We start from the raw sequence: 27187 nt of genomic DNA, 5'->3' as shown, positions 1-27187 counted from the left end.
TGGGCAGCTTTCTTTGAGGTCAGCTTCGCTGCTGACGGGAAATTCCAGGCTTATAAACTATCTAGACTTGGCTAAATTTAATCTGTCTCTACAGAAAAAGTGTATGCATTCCTTATTGATCATATAGAAGCTTTATTCGTGTGGATTTCATAGTAACTTTTTTGGGGCATTATAAAACACAAGTGAACAATTTCTGTGCTTGACAGAAACCCAGATGATTGGAAAAAAATCCAATGAAAAAATGTGGTCAACTGTATTTGATGGTATTATGTTTGCTGGAAAAGAAAATGATAGCTCACCTAAAACAGGCATGCCAAATATTGCTGATCATTAGAAATGCTAATCACTCATTTTCCTGTGGCTCCATGTATTTCAATGGCTTTGATGCCTGTAACTTTTCCTACTTCTAAATGTCACCAACACGAATTTTAGAATTTTTCCCCAAAACAATACATGCGGGTACTAAATTCTTACATACCTGTGCATCTCCAATCCACTGAGCATCACCGTTCTCTGAACCTGCCAGTTCTTCTACTAACACGGAAGGAAAGACACCAATGCAGCCATTAAGCTCGCCCTCCCAGAAGCCATCATCCTCCTGGTTTTCTTTGTTTAGTATCCTAATGATAGCTCCCTCAGGGAACGAAAGTTCGTCTGCAGTCTGCCCCTCATAATCGTAAAGTGCCTTCACAAAACAAACTGAATGGGAAACATTTTTTTTTGTTACTACTGAGAACCTTATAGCAGGTAAATCAAAATGAACATAAGTTACTTTCTTTTGTATCCAATGGCAAGACCAAGAAAACAGTAATTGGTGGAAATTGGTTGGAAGGCAAGAGATGGAGCAGGGATAAAGGGAAGGTAGCTACTGCTGCCAACGAAGTTGAAGCAGTTGCGCATGCGCAGTCTCGGTGTTTTTTTTCCAGGAGATGTGGGAAACAAAGCAGAAATAGCAGCGACATTGACCGGGAACTGAGCGAGCCCTCGGGACACACGGGCACTGGGGAAACGGCAGCAACACTGACCGGGAACAGAACGGACACACGGGAAAACGGCAGCGACATTTAACTGGGAACAGAGTGGGCCTTCAGGACACGCGGGCACTGGGAAAACAAAGCAGAAACAGCAGAGAGAGCAAAGCTACAACATTATACATTAATACACAAATCAGATTTATGCACAGAACGCTTCTGCGCAGCTTCCGGTTCGTTAGCAGCAGTCACTCTGTAAAGGGAATGTACAGACAACGCTCGATTATCCGGGTCCCTCGGGGATCGGGCCATTCCGGGCAAACCATTTTGCCGCGAGGGCGAGAGCACGTCTCAGAGCTGAAATTTGACATTGATAGAACCAACCACGAAGACGTAGTTTGTGTTATCATGGTGTGAAGTTAATGAGAATGGACTCATTTTGTCTCAAAATTATTTTATGTTAAAAGAATTAAAAATGTTAAAACTTAGCTTGATTTTTTTAAAAGCGATCTTATATCTGCTTGTTTAAATGAATTCATTTTCTTCTTCATTAAAGTGTTGTGGATGATATGAGTTTGCAGAACCTCATGAGAAGTGAAATGAGAATTCTCCTCAAAGAAACCTACGATATATTTCATTGTCTCTTCAGCACGTGCCCAAGTTTTCCTTTCTTTTACTTCAATCTCAATGTCTGAATCGCTCATCTCTTCATCAGATTTGTCTCTACTGGTGACCTTGCCGATAAGCTGCTCGTCGGAATAAGATTGTGCTAGAGCTGTGTTGATGTCAACATGTGTCCACTCAGCAATCTCATCCTCTGCTTGGATTTAAGTGCGTTTGTATCGTGAGCACTGTTGACAATCTCCACGATTTCTTTGATAGCCTCTTCTGTATCAGCCCCAGCATAGAAACCTTCAAATTCTGTGTCTTCAGAAGCACTGTCTTCAATTATGACATTGGGCCACAACTTGCGCCAACACCTCATCAGGGTTACGTTTTTTACTTCTCTCCATACCAGACAGCATACATAGATGGCATCTTTAATAGTGTATGCTCTCTGGAAATCAATGATTGATAGATCTCTATTAATCAATCTGCACATGAAGTTGTTCCTGAAGTTGACACTTGAAATTTTGTATGACACCCTGATCCATAGGTTGAATGAGCAAGGTCACATTGGGGGGCAGACAGCATGTGAAGATGTTGCCACAACTGGACATTAATTTTGACTCATGCGGGTGTGCTCTGCAATTGTCCAGAAGCAGCACACACTTCCCATTAGGTTTGCCTATTTTCTTAATGTTTTCTCGAGCTTAGGGGACGAATTCTGTTGAGAACCATTCCATGAATATGTCCTTGTCCATCCACACACTTCTCCGAGCCTTATAGCTGACTGGTAAATGAGCAATTCCCTTTAAAGCACGTGGTCGTCTTGATTTGCCAATCTCTAACAGTGGAAGTTGGTGTTCACCAGAGGCATTGCCACAATTTAAGATTGTTAACCTGTACTTATTTATCTTAAAGCCTGCAGCTTCCTTCTCCCCTGCTGCAGTCAACGTAGCAGTCGGCAAACACCTCCACAGTAAGCCAGTCTCATCGGCGTTGTACAGTTGATCTGCGGTCAATTTCATTTCCTGTACCATTCCAGCAAATGTTCTTGCATAATTCTGAGCGGCCTCATTGGCTGCCGATCTTTTCTCGCCCGACACATCCAGCTGCCGAATGCCATGGTGCTGCTTAAATCGTGAGAGCCACCTGTCTGAGAAAATGCACTCTTCATCTGGATTCATTCTCGCCTTGAAGTCCTTGGTCTTTGCTAAAATCATTGGCCCTGAAATTGCCATATCTTCAAACTGCTTCAAAGCAAACCATTCATAAAGCACCTGGTCGAGTTTGTCAAGCTTTGGCTTTCGCAAATTCTTGTGGGCCATTACCTTCACGGGCGATTCAGAAGCATCGGTGAATCTTTCAAGATCTTTCTTTTGCTTCTTGGTATCGTAAATTGTTGATGATCCAACTTCATATTCCTCCGTCAAGTTACGCACACTTCTGCCAGCTTCATACTTCTTTATAATTTCTAACTTCTGCTGGATGCACAATATCTTTCGTTTCCTTTTAGTGCCTCCACACGACATTTTAAATTGTGCACCTGACTGCTTGAACTGCCCTCAATGCGTGTGGCTGTTGCAAATTGAGAAAGAAGTCCATGCCTGCTTCAATTTGTGTGCTTGCTAGTTGAAGTAATCGAGATTTTCACGTGTGAAACAATTATTTAATGCCTGTGTTTAGTTGCGAAGTGAGAAAGGAGTGCATGCCTAAGTCAATTTATGTGTAATTGACACGAGCTGATCGAGATATTCACGTGTACGACAGTTTTCAAAAGTGCTGTTGCAGCGGGTTCTCCGTTAGATCAGTGTACGGATAATCAAGAGTTGCCTGTACTCTACTTGGCAGGATGTGCCAAGTGGTGTTTCAGCTCTGCAGCATATATATCAATGACTTGAAGAAATGGGGAGTTGTGTATCCAAGTTTACAGATTACACGTTAGATGGCAGTGTAAATTATGTAGATGGCAGTATAAATTATGTAGATGAGACATGCACAAAGTTAAATAAGTGGGCAAAACTGTGGCAGAGTGTTCAATCTGGGGAAAACATTAGATCGAAGAAAGATAAATTGGAAAATGTTCTTAATGGTAAGGGACTACAAATTATGGAGAGCAATGGGATGTGGATGCCCAGGAACACAAGCTACTGCAGAGATACAAAAGTTAATCAAAAAGGTTAATGGAATTTTAAAATGGGACGTGGGTATCGCTGCCCATCCTTAATTGCGCTGAGGTGGTGATGGTGGGCCATCTTCTTGAACCACTGGTAGCAGTTTTGATAACCGAGTTAAGAGTCAACCATGTGAATGTGGGCCTGGAATCACGTAGGCCACACCAGTTAAGTATGACAGTTTCTTTTCCTAAGTCCATTAGTGAACTAGTTGGGTTTTTAATGACAATCTTAGAGCTTCATGGTTACTTTCACTTCTTATTTCCAGATTCAAATTCTTAAAGCACTATGGTGGGATTTGAACTCCCGTTCTGATTAGAGCAGCTCTCTGGATTACTAGTCCACTACACTACCGTATCCCTAACTATATTGTCCTTTATCCCGAGGCGGCTGAAATACAAAGCGGAGGAAGTTATGCTTCAGTTCTATGGAACCTTGGTCAGACTTTATCTAGAGTACTGCATTCAGTTTTGGGCAGCGCACCTCAGAAACTATATATTGGTCTTGGAGGAGGTACAGAGTCACCAGAATGGTACTGGAGTTTAAAGGGTTAAATTATGCGGACAAGTTGCATATGTTTGGTTTGTATTCTTTTGAGTTTAGAAAATTGAAGGGTGATCTAATCTGATGCTAATGTTTAAAATGGTGAAGGGATTTGATAGGATAGATACAGAGAAACTATTTCCTCTCATGGGGAATCCAGAAACAAGGGGGCATAATCTTAAAATTAGAGCAAGGCCATTCAGGAGTAAAATCAGGAAGCACTTTTTCCAAAGAAAGGGTGGTGGAAATCTAGAACTCTTCCCTCAAAAGGCAGTGGATGCTGGTTCAACTAAATGATCAAGACTGAGATTGGCAATCCTCCTCTACCGATTCATTTTGGGGCACAGCTCCACGTGAATCAGTTGCTCGGCTCAGCTCTACAAGATTAGACAGCGAATGTCAGAAGGCTATTCAATCAAAAGAAGCATCAGAGCTGAGCTCAACCCTGTCCTTTGTTGATGCCCATAAAGGCCCACTTTCCACCAAAGGTGAGATATGGGGCTGGGAAGGGAGGACCAAGTAGTAATCAGGACGACATAGATTTACACAGAAATTACAATACAAACAGGCCATTCATACCAACCAGTCTGTGTTGGTGTTTATCCTTCACATGAACAGTAGTCCTAATCCCATGTACTGCTCAGTTCCTATATCTCTTTGTTTCCCTTTCCTTCAACCACCTATCTAATCTGTTAAATACAAAGCTTTGCTGATTTTTCTCTCTCCAGCCCAAGGGTGCTCAGGGCAAATTGAAGCACCCCTAATGCAATCAGTTAATTGCAAAGGAGATAGAGTATAAAAGCAGGGAAGTCTTGTTACAGCTGTACAGGGTATTGGTGAGGCCACACCTGGAATACTGGGTGCAGTTTTGGTTTCCATATTTATGAAAGGATATACTCGCTGTCGAGGCAGTTCAGAGAAGGTTCACTAGATTGATCCCGGGGATGAAGGGGTTGACTTATGAGGAAAGGTTAAGTAGGTTGGCCTCTACTCATTGGAGTTCAGAAGAATGAGAGGTGATCTTATCGAAACGTATAAGATTATGAGGGGGCTTGACAAGGTGGATGCAGAGAGGATATTTCCACTGATTGGGGAGACTAAAACTAGAGGGCATGATCTTAGGATAAGGGGCCACCCATTTAGAACTGAGATGAGGAGAAATTTCTTGTCTGAGGGTTGTGAATCTCTGGAATTCGCTGCCTCAGAGAGCTGTGGAAGCTGGGACATTGGATAAATTTACGACAGAAATGGACAGTTTCTTAAACGATAAGGGTATAAGAGGTTATGGGGAGCGGGCAGAGAAGTGGAGCTAAGTCCATGATCAGATCAGCCATGATATTGAATGGCGGAGCAGGCTCGAGGGGCCTTATGGCCTACTCCTGCTCCTATTTCTTATGTTCTTAAAAACAAGTTAACTCAGCACACAGGAAGGATCAAACCTGGGATGTTCCTGGTTTGTATGGCTCAAAACCACACTGAGCAAAGTCACTTGAGGAAGCATTATACCACTGTGATCTGCTTTATATAGTAAATAATCAGTATAAACACAAAACGTCAGTGTTTGCTGCCAAGTTACAATATAGCATTGCTGAAAGGTCTGGTGGTTGATCCAAAACAAACTTTCTCTTCAAGTTTGCTCTGTGAGCATTCTAGCTGTGTATGTAATTGTCACAGCATATTATAACAAGTCAGTTTGCCAGGCTCCTTCTATACTACTGTGCATCAATATTAGAATGATATATTAAATGTGCATTCTTTTAAAAAGACATTCATTTTGATTATATCTACATTAATTGTACAAATTTCATATTGAAATCGAGCAGGAGAGAACATTCAGAAACCTGACCTAAGCTGCTCACATATTTTTCAGGATAGGATGAAAATTAAAGAGAATTACCACTGGAATCTCCATTAATGCCACCAGTTACCAGCTCAGGCTCTGTGGAGTTGCTGGAAGAATGAGATCGAGCATCCAAGGAACCCAGAGTTTGGAGCATACTGATCAAACTATTGGAGGTCGGAAACCGTAGGTACTTCTCTGGTACGTATCCGACTTGAGCTGCCTTGTTCCTTGCCTTTAAATGACAGAAAAGATACAAATAGTACGCCAATGAGAAAAAGAAATGCTACTCCTGACCAATGTCCTGTTAAGCTGCACCGCCGCGCAGCGGTCTGGAGGTTCCACGCAGCCGGCTCACTGGCTTTTAAATGGAAAAACTGCACACGAACAGGGATTTGAACGGGCCACATAGCCCGTTAAAAGTGCTGCGCGCACCCCAAAAATAAATTGGAAGGAAAATTGCTCCTGACCATACTCCCCTTACCAAAAGGAGATGAGAAGTTTCTGAAACACATCCAAAGCACGTTATGATGAAAAATGAATTAACTCAAAAGATTTGTTTTCTTTCTTTCATAATGTTGACCAAGATGTGTTTTTAAGTTTGTGAAATTCAGAAATTATGTACATTTATCTCAAAGAATTAACTGCATGCCATCTTCAACAGGAAAGCAAGAGTCTAATGACAGAATATGATTAAAATCGGAAGAGTAAAAAAAGTTGGGGACAAAAAAGGCAAATTGTTACTCATGTGCAGCTATTTAGATATACAGAGACAATTTCAGCTTTAAATGCTATTTTTCAAAAAATAAATTACTAGATCTTTTGAAAATCAGTTAAAACGTATTTAATTCAAAGTGCCAGAGGGGATCAGTTTTAATTGCCCAGAATACCTTTCTTCACAAATACTCAAGTCAGTATACAATGAAGTTATATTTAAAATTAATTGATCACTTTATAAAATGCTTTTAAGCAACAGAAAAACAGATGAAAACACTAAAAAAAAAACCTTTGCATTTATATCGCGCCTTTCATGACCGCAGGACGTCCCAAAGCGCTTTCCAGCCAATTATGTACTTTTGAAGTGTAGTCACTGTTGTAATGTAGGAAACGCAGCAGCTAATTTTTGCACAGCAAGCACCCATAAACAGCAATGTGATAACGACCAGATAATCTGTTTTTTTTGTGATGTTGATTGAGGGATAAATATTGGCCATGACACCGGTGATAACTTCCCTGCTCTTCTTTGAAATAGTGCCACGGGATCTTTTACGTCCACCTGAGAGAGCAGACGGGGCCTCGGTTTAACATCTCATCCAAAAGACGGCACCTTCGACAGTGCAGCGTTCCCTCAGCACTGGCACTGGAGTGTCAGCCTGAATTTTTGTGCTCAAGTCTCTGGAGTGGTACTTGAGCCCACAACCTTCTGACTCAGAGGCGAGAGTGTTACCAACTGAGCCACGGCTGACACTTGCATTCAGCAATACGGAGGATTAGAGAATACATCTGACAATATGAAATACATCACAAACCTTCACCCAGTCTTCCATGTCGCCATCTTCAATTACTTCCAAGAGTTCATGTTCTTCAATAGTGAGCTCGTCTGGCTGGTTAGCCTATAGTAAGCAAATAAGTGCAGTCACAAGATAAACAGGTAATCATGCACGTCAATTTGCAAGTGGTTTTACAACAACTTAAGGGCGGGTGTTCTTCCGCTAGGACTTCAAGTTGATTACATTTTTAAGTATGTTTCTTGAAGCACAAGCTTTTCCAATTCAGTTCCAAAATTGGAATTTCATTAAAATGTGACTAATATCTTGGAATGCAATGAATGTTCATTAATTCACTGATGTGTCGATGAAAAGTATTTGCCAGTGTAACGATGCTTAGCCACACCCAAATGAAATGGTGGGCTATTTACCGTGTTCTTGGCATTTTTATAAATAGAATAGTGGTATCAGTTATTTTAGCTGAAGTAATTTTTTAAAATCCTGCTTAGGCTTGAAATCATAGAATGGTTATAGCACGGAGGTAGGCCATTTGGCCCGCCGAACCCGTGACGACGTTCTGCAAGAGCATCTCAGCTAGTCCCCCGCCCTTTCCCTGTAGCCCTGCACATTTTTTTCTTTCAGATACTTATTGAATTCCCTTTTGAAAGCAGTGATCGAGTCTGCCTCCACCACCCTTTCAGGCAGTACATTCCAAATCCTAACCGCTCGCTGTGTAAAAAGTTTTTTCATATGTCGCCTTAGGTTCTTTTGCCAATAATCTTAAATCTGTGTCCTCTGGTTCTCGACTCTTCTGCCAATGGGAACAGTTTCTCGCTATCTATTCTGTTCAGACCTCTCATGATTTTGAACTTATGTTACAGAAAGATGCAGCATCATTAATTTGCACCATCATTTTAAGTCTTCATCCAAGTAGTACCATAAAACGGCATAAAAATGAAAATAATTTCCTTCTTTACATTCAAAAAAAGCTACTGAAATAATCAAAACCTCAAGAGCATTGACTTCAGAAAAAAAGGTTGTATTTACATGACAATTGTACAGTTTTGCTTTGCACTGATGAGTGTAAAATCCAGAACCAGCACAAAGCAGTGTTCTCTGGAGTCAGGTTGGCTTTGACTATTGATTTTTTTTTTTTAAAAAGCACCAGTGTTGAACAAAATTGCTTTGCATCAGTTCTGCAGTTGTAATGTAAATACTGCATAAAAGTAGTAAAGGGACTGAAAATTTTCAAATATTTTCTACATGGTTTGTGCAAAAATAAAAAGGCCTCATTTCTGCAAATTTGCAGCACCATTCTGTGCATAGTGATAGGGAAGAATGAACATGATTTGCTTTGTGAAATCCTTAATATTTGCTGGTTCGAGCATAGGTTGGACCCAAGATAATATGGATCGTCAAGGCTCATATGTAAAAGCCACTTTGGCAAGATACCAGATTGCACCAATTGCCTGTGCAACTATATCCGAGTAAGGAATTAATGGATGCAGGAAAGGAGGGGGTAACATTAGTGAGAATTTTGCTTAATTGGCTCTTTAGGACTGGAACAGAAGTCTCTGATCATAAGGCTCTTTTTTGTTTACAGGAACACATCCTGCTGATGGGAAATTTGATTTTTGCTTTTCTACATCTCACAGCACCCAAAGGATTCGGGGTAGTCAATAATCTCTTTGGAAAATGGAGCCGTATTTTTGTTTCCACTACTCAACAGTGGCGTTTTCTTTACCTATAATACCTACTTTTAGCAAGCTCATTGCCTGTGCCTTATTTGACATATTGCTGTTGACGTTTACACAAAAATTCAGTAAATGCCATGCAATTTTGCTGGTTGTCTTGGATTCCTCAATTGTGAAACAATTTTCTTCTATTAATAGCCTTTGAATGTCTAATCCTATGCAGATTTGTAGAGCCTTTTGCATTCTTTACTGCTCTTCATGTTGTTCGGGGCCATTCTTATAGACATCAAATCTGATCACTTATTCTCCAAGAATATTTTATTTGTAGGTACATCCTTTCTTACTTTAAATGGTCATTAGATTTCATTACACTACTGCCGTGACAAAAACTACACATCCTCTTAAACTACAGATGTTTCTCCACAGGATCCTTCCAATTAGCGAATTAAAGTAATTAAAATACAGAAATAATGTAGGATGTAGAGTTGGATACATGTTCCAGAGTTTTGCTCATTTGTATTTGGGGCCAGGGACAAACTACAGATCAAGAAGGTGCCAGGGTTGGCCCCTGGTCTGTGCTGAGTTAGCTGCTTTTGGCCAGAGAAGCTGTTATGTCACTGCAGTTGGCATCAGCAAGCCAGGGGGAAAAGTACTAGCAGAGTTCCCGATGACTATCAAGTGATTCCCTTTGCTTCTTTTCTACCTCAAGACTTTTTGTCCAGCTACAATAGTATAGCAGCCTGAACCACTTATACTTCACGACCTCCTTAGTCAGCATGGTGCCATATTTGCTGGAAGGATGGGTCTTTCTCTAGAGCTTTCCTGTCTTGAGACAAAGTGCTTGATACCACACGGTGCTCCATCTGACATCTCAATTGAAAACTAGAGAAACCCATACATGGTAGGCAGCAAATATTAGCTGAGACTGAAATTTAAACCCAAGTGCTACATTAGACTACTCTACTAGTGACTGAGCTCGTTTTGCTATTTTAACCACAAAAATGCTCTCAGATGCTTATTGTATTTGGTGTGTAGAGTTAGCTAGAGTGAATGTCTTGCATAAGATTTCAGAGTGTGAACCACCTTAAACTGGTGTAATTTAAAACATTTTCCCCACTATAATGTAACAATGAGCAGGAAAATTATTCTGAAACTGCTGTGGACACTTAGAATATAAAAGAGACAACAAAGTCACATTTCACACAAATGTCAACAGGTACCTTTCCAATTTACTAACCTTATATGAATAGAGCACCTTGCAGGTAAGGGGATACATGCGTAATGTGCCAGAAGGACTTGAGCTGCTGTCATCGAATACATCCATATTGTCCTCAAATTCTTCACCCTCATCTTTCTCAAGATCCAGACTTCCCTATGTAGAGGATTGAAAGTTGCAAGTTGTCAGCTACTGCACCAGTGATGGGGTATATCAATAGAAGATCGGCGGGAAATAAGAGTTTAATATTCATACATAGAAATGTAATTAGGCAATTTGACCCATTGAGTTTGCTCCACCATTGGATTAGCCTGGCAGCACGCATTGATCTTACTTCTCTATTTTTGTTCCATCTCTTAATACCCTCACTTACTTATATTTCCATTTAAACACCTCATTAATGTACATCTATGCTCTTCTGGAGCTGTCCATTTCATATGTTTGCAACTAGTGTATAAAAATGTTATTCCTGAATTTGTTTTAATCACCTTAACTTAAATTTAAAGATTGATGTTACCTTGTTATGAATTCCTCCATGGCAGGGAAGAGTTCTACCACAGCATACCATACCAAATCCCTTCATTACTTGAAACAATTAGATCATCCCTTATCCTCTTTATAGTGAGGGATTATAATCCAAAAGTTACCCAATCTCTCATCAAGCCTCAGTTCCTCTTCCCAGATCGCATCCTGCTGAACTTTCACCAGTATCCTTCCCAAGCTGAGGCACCCAAAATCTAATACAATATTGCAAGTGAGGTTTGAACAACATTCTTCATAACTGCAGTAGTACTCCCTTGCTTTTATATTCTATACCTTCTATGATAAAGCCCAGAAATTCATTAGACTTCGATAGCTTTGCACCTTTGAGCCAACACTCAATTACTAATATATCTGGGTGCCAACATCCCATTATTTACCTACTTCTCCCTCTCCATTTAGTTTGTACTCCCTGTCATTCTTGCATCAAAAGTGTGCTCATAATTATCGAGACCCCTATCTGCCTTTTCAGGTGAACATAAAAAATTCCATGGCACTATTCAAAGAAGAGCAGGGGAGTTCTGACCAATATTTCAATGTGCTGGTCAATATCTATCCCTCAACAAACATCACACAAAAAAGATATGGTCTTTTATCTAATCGCTGTTTGATGGAACCTTGCTACCTATTGCACTACATTACAACAGTAACTACACATCAAAAGTAGTTAACTGTCTCTAAAGTACTTTGGGAGGTCCTGAAATTGTGAAAGGCATTATAGCAATGAAAGTTCTTGCTGTCTTTCCTTTTTGTTACATTAACAGCAGCTGCCATTATTCTCTTCACCGGTTTTATCTATCAATCTAGGTTCTTTTGCAAATTTCTGCTCTTTCCCCCTCCCCCCCCCCCCCCCCCCCAAGTGTTCCATTATTCTATTCCTGATGGGTTCCAGCAATTTTTCAACAAAGACATTTAACTCATGACTTGGTTTGAATCCTCCAGTACTTTTTCCAAACCAGCAAGATTTGGAAGATTAAGGTAAATTCACTGATCTCCTGCTCTCAGCGGGAAGCTTGGCTTGAAGTAAGTGCATATCGGAGGCAGTGCTATAAAACTGTAGTGCCAATCTCTGACGTGCTCCCAGAGTGTGGGTTCCTGCTTGGAGTACAGGATCAGTGAATTTGCCTGAATGCAATGAATTCATCCTCAATTTTCTTTTAATACCCTCAAACCAAAACTGTCTCCGGAGGAAATCATTTCGGCCCAGAGATTTTTTTGGGTGTCAATTTAACTATTTTATCCATTACCATTTTTTGGGTTACATTAATGCCTGCAAGCTGCTCCTTTTCACTGATTTCTCATCTTCAATCACTGGCATTATATCCTTCACTTGAAAACAGAGGAAAACATTAATTTAACAATTCTGTCATTTCCTTATCCTCCATTACTGTCACACCTAAATCTTTTTTTTAATGAGCACACCCCTTGGGGATAATTTTGACTTTGAACGATGGTGTAAAATGCACAACAGCGACTTGGCCACCTGTTAAACACTACTGATTAATAAAATTGAAAATCAGGAGGATTTAAAGGGTGGTGGAGCCAATGCTGCCCATTTTACACAACTAGCAACATTCAAAATTACCCCCCCGGCCCCTTTTCTTTTACCTTGCTCTTTTTCTTGATGTATTACCCTGGATACCACATCCAAGCATTTTTCCCTCAATAATTTCTTGGTCTCCTTTTGTTGCTTCATATATAATCTTCCTAGTCATCAATCATGCGACTACTCTTTACCCTTAAGCTGTCTCTTTTGTTTAATAGTATGAATGCCTGATGCAATTTGTACTAGTCTCCCTATTTGCAAGTTACAATCGCTCATTACACAAATTGCAGAATGGATGCACAGATACTTCTAAATCTCTGGTACTTTGCCCCAATGTGTGGGCCTCAACAATGAGGTCCAATGCTGTAGAGTCTAATTATGCCCTTCACCTGTCATCCAACACATGTATACGGGCCAGGCCATACTGCCATGTGTGCGCGCACCAGGCCCGTGCAGCAGAGTAGGTCTCCAGTCGTCTTGGGTAATCCTTGCCACTGGACCAAGACCTAGCTCTGTCAAGCCCGTGTGGTGGCTGGTGTGCAACGGCCAGCACACGTTAAAAAAATCCAGGCACAGGCATCTTCCACCCTTCAAGATGTAGTTCTGGATCTGGAATATTTGTCGCATTTTAAATCACTTCAGTTAATTTACAACAATTTGCATTTATATAACATGTTTAATGTAGAAAAACATCTCTAGGCGCTTCACAGAAGTGTAATCAGACAACAATTGACACCTTTGCTTAAAAATTGACAAGATGTTCATTGTAACACCTGTGAGCACATCCCTTTTTGACGTGGAAGCAAGTTATCCTCGTTTCGAGGGACTGCCTATGATGATGATGATGATGACTGGGGTTCGGTGGATAGTGGTGAGGAGCAGAAACCCTTGCGTATCTGGAGAAGGGAACTGAGATCATGATCAGATAACTCAGAACACATTGGGATCTTCCTGGTCTGCATGACTCAGTTCCACATTAGGGAACGCACCATCATTCCTGTGACAACTGGTGAATATCCAGCTAGTATTAGTCATATTACCCTATGGACATTATGGGATACAGATAGTTTTGTTCTACTTTTATGTTGAATAAAATACATTAAAACAGCTTTAAAACAAATGAAATTAAAGGTTACTCATCCATCATCAATTTTTAAGCAAAGGTGTCAATTGTTGTCTGATTACACTTCTGTGAAAAGCCTGGAGATGTTTTTCTACATTAAACATGCTATATAAATGCAAATTGTTGTAAATTAACTGAAGTGATTTAAAATGCGACACGTTTTTACGGCAAGACAGTTCAAGGAAAAATAGAATCCTGCAGAAATGTTGAATTTAACAATGTTTAAATCTTCAGTAATCAAAGACCAAAAAGATAAACTAAAAATTAGGCAAGGAGAGCTTATCCTATTTGTTTCAGGCTCCAGCACCCTCTACATCTACAATAATCCCTCAGGTCCTCTTGCTTCTTAAGCTCCAATCCTCCTCATTCCCTCATGTTTCTCCCCAGCTCGATCTCTCAGCACAACTACACCTAAAAAAATCCCCCCCCACCAATAACAATTTCGTCCTTCCTCTGTCTTGCAGTAATACAGTGAGTTCCAAAGGCTAGCATTCTCAGTAGCAGTAAAAATTATGCATTCTTTCACAGGGGTACAAGAGCACGCGATAGTCTGTTCCCCTCATAGCTCTTCTACCACTTTTTTGAACAAGGCAACACATTCAAACAGGGGCGTGGGGAGAAAGAATGGTCATTGCGCAGTTGCAAAGGATTGAAGCAGATACAGTGCTGGCATCAAGAGGGGTTTTTGGAAGGTTTAAGTTGAAAATTGGATTGCGAGAGACGGGTTGACCTGAACTTTAAGTTCAAGAAAGTATGCCTCAATGTTTTTTAGATGAGACATTAAACTGAGGCCTTGTCTGCTAGTTGAGGTGGATGTAAATGTCCCCATGGCAGGATACAAAACAGAACAGGATGTCCTAAGCCAACATTAATATCTCAACCACCAGCAAAACAGATTAAATGGCACATTCAGCTCATTGCTTCTTTTGGGACCTTGTTGTTTGCAAATTGACTGCGACACTTGTCGACAAAAAAAAACTGTGACTACACTTCAAAAGTCATTGATTAGTTTGGAAGTACATCAAGATGTCCTTAGATTGTGAAAGGTGCTATATGAATGGAAATGTGTTTATTTTCTATGACAAAGAGTGCTTAATTGTTTGAGTGGTCATGCCGTGGACTTTCCACTCACCATGTTCTATCTTCATAGCTTGCATTAGAAATCATAATGAACATTCAGGGACTGCACTATTTACAAAACACTACAAGCTTATAATCATTTTCAATGGCAATTTACACAATACTGGAGGTGATTAAAATGTCTTTTAAAATCATCTCTATCGTACATGAAATAAAACTTTTATTATAATTAAACATATGGGCTGAAAGATGAACCTTTAATGACAGAACGACAACAGTATTACTGAAAAGATGCTTACTTTGAAGCTATTTTTTATCAAGTAAGTGCGTCAATTTAGGCTAGTTCTTCCATTAACACAGCTTCTAATAGGGCACTCAGGAAAAACACAAGAAAGCTCAGGAAAAACACAGTACACGTGCAATAGATTTGCATTCATGATTACTGTGAATGGAGAATTATTCAGCATATTCTTTATAATAATCACTATTAGAAATTTGTAGGTCAGGTCTACAGATATTAGAGTTAATAGCATCGAGAAACTCAAAGAATAGCCTAATAAGGCAACAAACAGAAAAATCCGATGACCTTGCAGATAACCTGATATTCCTCATTTTCCTGGGATTCCAGTTTGAAAACCGGAGGTAAACTGAAATCCATTCAAAATGATTTCTGTAACATTAAAACGCATTTCTGTTGTGAATTTATTTTGCATCAAAACGGTCGTAAAATTAAGATCCACCTATTACAAGGGAAAACATTCACCTGCTTCAGTTATTTTTATACTGACATAGCTCAGATCAAAGTCCTGTTAACTGTTAGTCAAAGTTTTAACTAGATGACCTATTAATAGCTCAACCTCAAATACCTCAAGTACATATCATCGCATAGGTCTGTAAACTAAAGTGAACTGCATAATCCAGAGAGCTGTCTTGCTAGAAGACTTCACCAGAGCAGCTCAGTTGTTTATTATTCATCTGTTTCAACAGTACCTTTAGCTCTGGATGGACCTATATACTCAGAATCAACATATATTTGTATTGCTATTGAGTGAAAGAGAAAATGGGACCGAAATTGTCCCCTTCCATAACCTCGCGGCGCTGATGACTGGTTGGGGCGGCCAACCCGCTGCAAGGGCACTGCTGCCACAACATCTGCCCCGACAAAAAAAAAATTCTATCAGCTGAATTTCTCCGGTATCTACGCCCCATGGGCTGGTGTGGAGAAAAACGGAAAGTGCGACCCGTTTGGGGTGGTGAGCGATTTCGGCCCCAATGTGTCTGAGCTTTGCTATTAAATATGACTAATCAGTTACCCCTCCACCCCTGGAACCAAGTTGTATCTGTGTAGCTTCTGGTGATTCTTGGGGCACTTTTTGGGCAAGCATTCCTTACTAAACCCTATCTAAAGTCAGCAATAAGCATTTTTTGTGTGCTTATTTTCAGGAAATAATAAATTCCCGACCATTCTTGTGTTAGCTTCAATGTGGAAATAATGATGTTTGTTGTACACATCTTTCTTAATGCCTCATTTGATATTAAATATTTAACAATTTTATGAGGCAAATCAATTTCAGAGTGAATATGCAGCTGGTTTGCTAGAGGCTAAATATACAAAATGTAATGAAATAATTACAAAGCAAGCTTTTATTCACATATAAACTCAAGGGCAATATGTGCTATTTGTTAAGCAAATGTTACGGAGCCCAGTTTTAATGAAACAATTGTAGAGAGGAGTCACACGTGACACGAAGAGGGAACGTGAACAAGAAAATTCTTGACTTTCACAACTCTAATTTCAAAACAAGGTTGAGAGTTGACTGATTCAAGATCTGGCTGAAGGTACCATCTATACATTGGTGAAATAACTCCCAACAATTCTTCAACTGAAGATGGCCATCACTACAAGTAGCAAATACATCCTGGGCATGGTATAGCGTTGGCCAACTTAATGACAGGGAGTGGTTGAGGCAGAGACCATTGTACTATTAAAGGAAAAATTAGCTAAATATTTGAAGCAGAGAAAGATGCAAGGCTACGGGTAAAGCCCGGAGCAATGTGATTAGTTTTGAACTGCTCTAGCAAAGAGCTGTCACAGACGCAATGAACAGAATGTACTGAAAACTTTTATTGTTCTATGATAAAAGTAGTGCAGTAACTGAAGTGGAAATAAGTACAATTACGAATGATTATTTTCTAGAAATATTCATGAAGCAAGAAGTATTGACTCATTGTCTAATTATTGTTGTACGAATATCGTAGAGGATAATTAAATCAGTTGTGAGCAGGTCCTTGATAGATTAAGGGCACTAAAGACAAAAAACCCTTCAGAAACCATAGATACCATACCAGTCACCAACACAGCTTGCTTTTATATACAATAAATTGCATTTATATAGTGCCTTTAATGTAGTAAAATGTCCCTTTAATGTAGTAAAATGTCACAGTCTAAGGATAAGGGGTAAGCCATTTAGGACCGAGATGAGGAGAAACTTCTTTACCCAGAGAGTGGTGAACCTGTGGAATTCTCTACCACAGAAAGTTGTTGAGGCCAATTCACTAAATATATTCAAAAAGGAGTTAGATGTAGTCCTTACTACTAGGGGGATCAAGGGGTAAGGCGAGAAAGCAGGAATGGGGTACTGAAGTTGCATGTTCAGCCATGAACTCATTGAATGGCGGTGCAGGCTCGAAGGGCCAAATGGCCTACTCCTGCACCTATTTTCTATGTTTCTATGATCAAACAGAATTGGACACCAAGCCACATAAGGAGCTATTAGGACAGGTAACCAAAAGCTGTGTCAAAGAGGTAGGCTTTAAGGTATGTCTTAAAGGATGAGAGAGAGAGAGAGAGAGAGAGACGGAGGTTTAGGGAGGGAATTTCTGAGCTTAGAGCCTAGGCAGCTGAAGGCCTGGCCACCAATGGTGAAGTGATGAAAATTGGGGATGCACAGGAGCCAGAACTGGAAGAGCAGAGAGATCTCGGAGAGTTGTAGGACTGGAGGAGGTTATAGAGATAGGGAAGGGCGAGGCCATGGAGGGTTTTGAAAACAGGGATGAGCATTTTAGAACTTAAGACATTTGCAGCACAGCTTTAAAAGGGATGGAATGTTGATCCTGGGGAGAGTGCAAGGAATGCTTGATTGAACAGGCCAAACAGGGATTTTTATAATGTTTCTATAGGAGGAAAGAGAAGGATCGGCAGGGGGGCTTAAGGAAGGAGTTGAGAGAGCAGGCAGGCAGAAATGCAAAGAGAAGCAGAGCCAGAAGATCCAAGGGTATGTGAGGTAAAGTAAATTTAGGGGAAGTTGCACAGGTAGGGTGGAGTGAGGCCAGAGGGATTATCATCTGAAAATGAGAACTTTAAATTTAGTATGATGGGGGGCCAAGGATGAGAGTGTTAGGTGAGTGGTGCTAAGTGAGACAATCCAAAGGATTTGGACAGTCTTGTAAATGAGCAGATATGTGGCAGATGAAGCTCAACACAGAAGTGTACATACAAATGGGAAAATATAAAAGATTAGGTACAAGAAGCATAAAAGTGGATACATATTAAATGGCAATATGCTCCTAATTCTTATCTTCTTATTGAGGTAACACCATACTTGAACAGCTCAGTTATTGTCTTACAGGGAAAACCTCTGGTTAGGTATATAAAGAAACTAAAATAAAATGTATTGCCTTGTGTCACCATGCACACACAGGTGTTGAGCTTGTTGATGGCAATTTATAATTTACTAAAAAGCCGACAGGTGGTAGTAATTATTGCACAGGAAGCACGTACTGTTGATAAATTTATAGGTCTTCGTCCAGCAGCCTGGGGTTAATTTTGAGCTGTAGGACAGCAGTTTTTACTAAAAGAATAAGGTTTTAAGAACATAAGAAATAGGAACAGGAGTAGGCCATACGGCCCCTCGAGCCTGCTCCGCCATTCAATAAGATCATGGCTGATCTGATCATGGACTCAGCTCCACTTCCCCACCCGCTCCCCATAACCCCTTATCATTTAAGAAACTGTCTATTTCGGTCTTAAATTTATTCAATGTCCCAGCTTCCACAGCTCTCTGAGGCAGTGAATTCCACAGATTTACAACCCTCAGAGAAGAAATTTCTCATCTCGGTTTTAAATGTGTATTGCAGACAATGGCTTTATCCTTCTCTTTCGTATGTCTTCAACGTCTTTTGGATGAGACGTTAAACCAAGGCCCCGCATGCTCTCTCAAGTGGACGTAAAAGATTCCATAGCACTATTTCGAAGAAGAGCAGGGAAGTTTCCCCGGGTGTCCTGGCCAATATTTATCCCTCAATCAACATAATAAAAAAATAGATTATCTAGTCATGATCACATTGCTATTTTTGGGAGCTTGCTCGAGCACAAATTGGTTGCCGCGTTTCCTACATTACATTGACTAAACTCCAAAAGTACTTTATTGGCTGTAAAGTGCTTTGAGACGTGCGGTGGTCGTGAAAGGCGCTATATAAATCCAAGTCCTTCTTTCTTTCTCTAGTCCGGCAAGTTTTCTTCTACTAAAATAAAACTAGTTCTCTACAATTAAGATTTTTTTGTTGGTGCAGAACCACTTTCAATTAGGTCTGTGCTGCGTTGCTAAACAAATCCAAGTGTCTGATATTATCACTGACTTGTACTCCAGCCAACTTGTTCTATTTCCCTGCGATGTCGATTTTCAGCTTATTGAAGGCAAAGTGGTAACAATTTTTATTAACAGAAATTAATTAAGAATACTTTGCTCAGTTTGAGATTCAGAAAGCTAGTAAATAACAATTTTGCCAGAGTAAACATGAAAGATTTCTGAGAGTTGCAGATAGAACAAGGCAGTCGTCATCGCTAGTTGTTTTTGCAGGCATGTGTCTTTCAGCTCCTCATTAAATATACATGCAAGTTTCAACAAAACAAGCTTAAGGGTCAGATTAGGTATAATACAAGGGCAAACACATTTAATAACACTGCACAATCATTCAGCTTACAATATCTCTGCGAGCCTACTCAGCTCATTTCTGCTCTCATTACTGTATGGTGTTGGAACACATTTGCCATCTGGAAAACTGCTCTTTATTGTTGGCGCAAAAGACAAGAACTAGTATTGATATAGCATCTTTCACTAAGCATTTTTGAAGTGTTGTAATGTAGGAAGTATGGCAGCCAATTTGTACACATGGACCCACAAACACCAATCTGATTAATGATAGTGATAATTTGTTTTAGTGGTGTTGACTAAGGGATATTGCCCAGGAAACTGGAGAGAACTTCCCTGCTCTTATTTGAAATAGTGCCATGGGATCTTTTACATCCACCAGAGACGGATGATGGTGCCTCGGTTTAATACCTCCTCTGACAATGCAGCATGCCCTCAGTGCTACACTGGCATGCCAACTTAGATTTTATGCTCTGGAGTTGGACTTGAACCCACATCATCATCATAGGCAGTCGTTCGGAATCGACTTGCTTCCACTGTTAAAATGAGTTCTTAGGTGGCTGAACAGTCCAATACAAGAACCACAGACTCTGTCGCAGGTGGGACAGATAGTCGTTGAGGGAAGGGGTGGGTGGGACAGGTTTGCCGCACGTTCTTTCCGCTGCCTGCGCTTGATTTCTGCATGCTCCCGGCGACGAGACTCTAGAAGCTCAGCGCTCTCCTGGATGCACTTCCTCCACTTAGGGCGGTCTTTGGCCAGGGACTCCCAGATGTCAGTGGGGATGTTGCATTTTATCAGGGAGGCTTTGAGGATGTCCTTGTAACGTTTCCTCTGCCCACCTTTGGCTCATTTGCCGTGAAAGAGTTCCGAGTAGAGCGCTTGCTTTAGAAGTTGTGTCAGGCATGCAAACAATGTGGCTTGCCCAGCGGAGCTGATCAAGTGTGGTCAGTGCTTCAATGCTGGGGATGTTGGCCTGGTCGAGGACGCTAATGTTGGTGTGTCTGTCCTTCCAGGGGATTTGTAGGATCTTGCGGAGACATCCTTGTGTGAAAGCATTGACAGCAGGGTTTACAAAGTCACAAGGTAAGAATGGATGAGGAAGGTTATTCAGCGATGTTAATTGATCCATTCAGAGAGATCCCAAAGTCCCTCCCTTTCAGCATTCATTTACTTCGAGTCTACAGCACAGAAAGACATTCAACCCAACTGGTCTATGCCAGCGTTTAAGCTCCACATGAGCCTCCTCTCACGCTCTTCATCTAACCCCAACAGCATAGCTTTCTATTCCTTTTTGCCTCATGTGCTTATCTAGCTTCTCCTTAAATGCATCTACGCTATTTGCCTCAACTTGTGGTAGCACATTCCTCATTCATACCGCTCTTCAGGTAAAGAAGGTAAATTCCCTATTTGGCTTTATTAGTGACTATCTTGTATTTATGACCCCTAGTTTCTGATCCACCTACAAGTGGAAATATCTTCACGTCTAACCTATCAAACCCCTTGATCATTTTAAAGATCTTTTTCAGGTCATCCCCCAGCCTTCTCTTTTCTAGAGAAAAGAGCCCCAACCTGTTCAGTCTTTCTTGATAGTTAGAACCTCTCAGCTCTGGTATCATTCTTGTAAATCTTTTTTCCACCTTATCCAATGCCTCTATATCCTTTTTGTAATATGGAGACCAGAACTGTGCACAGCACAGCAGTGTGGTCTAACCAAGGTTCCATACATATTTAACATGACTTCCCTGCTTTTCAATTCTATCCCTCTAGCAATGAACTCCAGTGCTTGGTTTGCTTTTTTTCTTATAAAAATGGCCCTATTGACCTGCAGCCCTTTGCTCCTCTACCACATTGAGACTCTAATTAGCCAAGCAGTATGTGGTTTCATTCTTCCTACCAAACTGCACCACCTCACACTTGTCTACTGAAATTCAATTGGCAATTAAACACCCATTCTGCAAGTTTATTCCTGTCCTCTTGTATTTTGTCACAATCTTCTTTTGTAGTAACTACACTCCCAATTTGGTGTTATCCGCAAATTTAGAAATTGTACTTCCGATTCCAAATCGTCATGGCTGTGTTGAGCTCTGCATTCAAGTCACCTTGGCTGAACTTAAACTGAGCAGTGTGCAGGCATTGCCTGATGGCACTATTGCTGCTCCCTACCATCAGTCTGCTGATTCAAATGCAAAATACTGCAGATGTTGGAAATATGATATAAAAATGGAAACACTCTGGGGCCGAAATTTTCCTCAAGAGCCGTGGCCACCTCTTTGTCGGCGTGGAGTCACTGACATTTATAAAATTGTCCTCCATTTGTTTTCCATGGGTGATAGTCACCGCACCACCCGTGCTGTTGCTCCGATGGGCATGCGCCAACTCCTCACCGACCAGCGGCAACCCTATGTGGGAAATTGTCTCACGGGGATGGAGCCGTCGCCGCTCGGTGCCCAGACAACTTTCTCCTGCGGGAAGCTGCCTGTGGCTGGGCGGCCTGTCCGCCTTAAAGGGGAGGGCACACTGTCGCGGCTGCCATTTTATTTTCATTGTCGGCCGATTCAGAGGTCGGCCCGAAAATGGCGTCCACGGGTTCAGCCGGGCCTCCAACAGGCAGTCCGGCACCGCCTCTTGGGTACCGGGCCGCCGGCCTGGCCAAAACCCTCCCCGGTGGCCCAGTGGGCCAAACTAAACTAACTGCAGAGCTTATTGAATGGTGGAGCAGGCTCGAGGGGCTAGATGGCCTAGTCCTGTTCCTAATTCTTATGTTCTTGCAGTGGCTCTCCCCTTTAACTGAAGGGGAGGGATGTTGCAATGTGTCAGCGCGACGCGGCACGTCCGCATCACGCTGACGTCATCAGCGACGTCTGCTCCAAGGGCACTTCTGCCTCGCAGCCGCCCCAAACGGGAAAAAAAATCAAAGTGCTGAATTTCGCTTGACTCTTTGCCCCATGGATTGGGGCGGAGAAAAATCTTCAAGATCAGTGAGTGTGCCCCCTTTCGGCCATAGGGCAATTTCGGCCCCTCGGTATTTAAATTGTTTCTAAAAAGATTTGAAGATTTGCACATCCATTACCTTTCTGCAAGTTTATAACAGATGTTGATTATTATTTGCATATCTATCTATATTATACATTTAAAGTTTTCCATAACAAGTGTACTTTCTGTTCACCTAAGTTTACCTCTGGTGTCACAATGTGTGTCATGATTTTATGCCAACATCTTATTTTGGCAACTCCCTTAGCTCCACATAACATTTTATAACCTCAAAACATTATCAAAGCCACATTTTTATAATGGAAAAAGCCCATGTGCCGGTCACATTGTAGCTGTATTTTCACTGACAGTAGGTGGTGCTGTGGCATAAGTTGACCACATCCTCCAGCCAATGTATTTGTCCACGCAGCATTTTCAGGTGTTTTTGCCTGCTTAAAACCTAATTTGGAGCTTTTCACTCCTCCTTCCTGGGAAGCTTCCTCCCAGCAGCTTCTTTTATAAGCTACGACTAGTTAACCAACAAGAATTGATTACAAGCAATTAATGTACAAAGAAAATGTAATAATTGTTCAAATGTCTTAACAAATGCTCTTTCTTTAGCTTAAATGTTCACGAGGCTTCCTCATCAACACCGACAATGCATTCAAACCTCATGTCTGCAGGTTGTTAAGAGAACTTGTGCTCAAAGAGGTTCGTTGCTTTAGAGTCGGAGGTAGTGGCTAGGTGGGATCCTCGACTGTATCAGATCTCTGCTGGTGGAATGAATTTACAGTACAGGTACTAGAAGCAGTTGGCAATAGATTCTGGTTTTAGATGCAGGCACTTCACATGAGCCTCATTATTCTCAACTCTCAGCAAGGTGATTTTTCTGTCTTGTAATGCTATGCTTCAGTCAAAGTGATACAGCCATTCCTCAAAAAGAGGAGTCATCCATGTTATTTTGATCTGTCTGTAGGTTTTACACAGATCATCATCAACACAAGGATGGGGGGGGGGTGGGGGGGGGAAGATTGTTTGGAATTCCCAATTAGCACAAGCTTCCTTCTTTCCTTAAGTCACAATACCATAAACTATGATAATTTGTTGATTAGCTTGATCTCCACTTGACCATTTATCATTGGTGAAAGCCAATATTCTGGTTCGGTACAGCTTGTGAAAAAAAATGGGACTTTTATTGCGAACCTAGTTGTTGCCGATTTTCCTGGGAATATCACTTCCCTTCTCATGTGTGGACTTGTACTTGATTATATGCTGCTTTTTGAAGTGCAGTGGACAATTCTGATTTTAATTAATGGATAACAGAAATTAAGCAACTTTGAATTAAGAGGTTTAGGCTGCAGTATTAACTACAAGTGCAGTAGCAAACCAAGAGCCTCTTTCTTAGCTCTAAGAAGAGATTTTTAGCTTTTTTAAAATACTTGCCTTTCATGCAAGTGTGGGCGACAACAAAATCCACCATGCAAATTAAGTATAATGGCTTTAGGTTTCTTTAACTTGTCGATCACAAGCACGAGTACTGCAAAGGGGGATTGGGAGGGGGGGGTGACTATTCCAATGGTGATGCAGACGTAAGAAACCCAGAGAATAGATAGATATCTCTATCTCTTTAAAAAGTGCTGCATCTAATGCCGCACTTGAAATTGTCAAAATTGTTATAAAAAAAAACATAATTTCTTGCTAGCTTTTCTGACCTTGTTAGCCTAGCCTTTCCTCATTAGAGTTATAGCAGGTATGAATCTAGAGAAACTTCCCTCAATATTAACCAGAGGATATTCCTGTTCCACGAGTGTGTGAGCTGTGGCTTTAAAGGGACAAGCTAGATATACAAGCTCCACCTGAGCAGCTAAAAATAAAACTGTGCTTCAGACTCACTGTGAGCAATACAAGAGTAAACTATATTATCAATACATATTGCTCTTATGATATTTACTACATGTACTATTGAATCTGAAAGGACTTCGAGAAAATAAGCACTTCTTTGACTTCAATTTGCTTTTGTAACATTCAAAATGGGTCCCCTTATAGGAAGAGCTAGTTTCTTAACTATATCAACTAAAATAGCAGGTTGTATGTGACTACACCTCTTTCAACAACTTAAAATATGTGGGGCCAAATATGATCACAACAGTATATGAAACAGAATTCATAAACACTTATGTAAGCCTAAAATTATGATTGAAGGGCGGCATATACTCTTCATATAAGTAGGATAGCTGCCTAATGAGTGGAGCACATGCTGTGCATAGGAACAGAAGGCCGGTTTGCCATTCAAATACATCATGGCTGATCTGTACCTCAACTCCATTTTCCTGCCGTTGATCCATATCCCTGGATACCCTTACCCAACAAGAATTTGCCAATCTCAGTCTTGAAAATTTCAATTGATCCAGCTTCCACAGCCTCTTGGGGAAGAGAATTTCAGATTTCCTTTCCACTTTGCGTGAAAAAGTGCTTCCTGATTTAATCCTTGAATGGCCTAGCTCAAACTTGAATATTGTGCCCCCTTGTTCAAGATGCCCCACACCAGAGGAAATAACTCCATTGTAACTACCCTATCGAATCTGTGTGTCCCTAAACCGTCTAAATTTAAGGGATTAAAAGCCAAGTTTGTGAGACCTCATAATTTAACCTCTTAAGCGCGGGTATCATTCTGAAGAATTTTCTCAGATTTTTCTTTCTCACAATTAACTTACCAGATATGCATCTAAAATTCAGTTAATTATAGAAACATTTTTCTTCAAACAAAGAATAAGTTCTTGTTACACAGCACTATTGGCCATCATGTATAGCAGTGTAGTCATGATCAGGTGTAATATTAATTTAAATATTGAATAAAATCCAATCTTGTGTGGAACAACAACTTAGTAAACCGTCCCAAGGCAGGAGCGTTATCAAACAAAGTTTGACACCGAGCCACATGGGAGATATTAGGACAGATTGGTCAAAGAGTTAGGTTTTAAAGAGCGTCATAAAGGAGGAACAAGAGGTAGAGAGGCAGAGAGGTTTAGGTAGGGAATTCCAGAGATTAGGGCCTAGGCAGCTGAAGGCACAGCAGCCGTTGGTGAAGCAATTAAAATCGGGGATGCACAAGAGGCACAGAGATCTTGGAGGGTTGTAAGACTGAAGGAGGTTACAGAGGTAGGGAGGGACAAGGCCATGGAGGGATTTGATAATTTAAAAATTGAAGCGTTGCTGGACTGGGAGCCAACGTAGGTCAGCGAGCACAGGGGTGATGGGCGAGTGGGATTTGGCACAAGTTAGGATACGGGCAGCAGAGATTTGGATGAACTCAAGTTTTTGGAGGGTGGAAGATGGGAGGCCAGTCAGGAGAGAGTTGGGATAGTCAAGTCTAGCGGTAACAAAGGTATGGATATGGGTTTCAGCAGCAGATGAGCTGAGGCAAGGGCGGAGTCAGGTGATGTTACAGATGTGGAAGTAGACGGTCTTGGTCACGTCTGGATGTGGTCAGAAGCTCATCTCGGGGTCAAATACGGTACCAAGGTTGAGAATGGTCTGACTCAGCTTCAGTCTGTTGCCAGAGAGGGGGATGGATTCGGGGCTAGGTAAATGAATTTGTAGCGAAGACTACAGACAATGGCTTCGGTCTTCCCAATAATTAGTTGGAGGACGTTTCTGCTCATGCAGTACTGGATGTCAGACAAGCAGTCAGACAATTGAGAGACAGGGTCGAGCAAGGTGGTGGTGGTGGTGGTGAGGTAGAGCTGGGTGTCGTCAGCGTACATGTGAATGTCTTACCAAATGCACAGAATCACTGTTGGGGAGTGGAGGGAGGCTTGCCCAGCGCTCATTTTCTAATTCCTCCATTACTTGATTCATGGCACTTTTCAACCATGTATCCACAGCAACCCCAATCTGTCTCAGTAACTCCAATCGTGCTTCTGCCTTTAGCTTAACTGTCTGCAAAACAAAACATTTTATAATTATTAAAAAAGCCTTTAGTTTAAACAATGTAAATGTTGCCTAACCAAATATGTTTCAGTCCCTTTGTCTACCTGGCAATCTTTAAAGCTTAGTTAAGTTCAATGCAACACATCAATAAATTTCAGCCATTTTATAAAAAATAAGACCATCCTTTACTGTTTATGGTCTTTATATTTTAGTATTTATAAGAAAGCCTCAGTCCTACACTATTTAAGTTACAAGTATATAGTTGCAATCTTTTGCTGATGACTACAATTGAAGTCATCAAATTAATTTGCATATTCTCAAGAGCTCACAATGCCCAGCCCTCTCGCAGTGTTACGGCTGAAACGCTATGCCTTCAACAGAACAACTAAAGTCTTAGTTCCTTCAACTTTTCAAAAAGACACATTAGCCCTTGTCCCCAAGCAGCTATCCTTTAAGATTGGTTTCAGGGTGAAACATAGTGGGGGATATTTGACTGCCATGATGTGAAGGCTTCGTGGCAGCTCCCTTGGTATTGGGC

At 41.0% G+C, this 27187-nt stretch overlaps 1 protein-coding gene across 1 annotated transcript in view; it reads right to left on the bottom strand.

The window, feature by feature from the left end:
* LOC139274656 (F-BAR and double SH3 domains protein 2-like) overlaps positions 1 to 27187 on the bottom strand; it is a 270480-nt gene that overhangs the window by 13899 nt on the left and 229394 nt on the right. Inside the window, exons 12-16 of the mRNA XM_070891334.1 lie at positions 26497 to 26658; positions 10550 to 10684; positions 7661 to 7744; positions 6189 to 6366; positions 479 to 699 (exon numbers count right to left, since the gene is read on the bottom strand). Of these exons, the coding sequence (XP_070747435.1) occupies positions 479 to 699; positions 6189 to 6366; positions 7661 to 7744; positions 10550 to 10684; positions 26497 to 26658 (780 nt within the window). The remainder of the gene's footprint in view (positions 1 to 478; positions 700 to 6188; positions 6367 to 7660; positions 7745 to 10549; positions 10685 to 26496; positions 26659 to 27187) is intronic.

The sequence above is a fragment of the Pristiophorus japonicus genome, chromosome 10, assembly GCF_044704955.1.
Source record: "Pristiophorus japonicus isolate sPriJap1 chromosome 10, sPriJap1.hap1, whole genome shotgun sequence".
In the NCBI taxonomy this organism is placed as follows: Eukaryota; Metazoa; Chordata; class Chondrichthyes; family Pristiophoridae; genus Pristiophorus; species Pristiophorus japonicus.
This window is presented reverse-complemented; position numbering and strand designations above follow the sequence as displayed.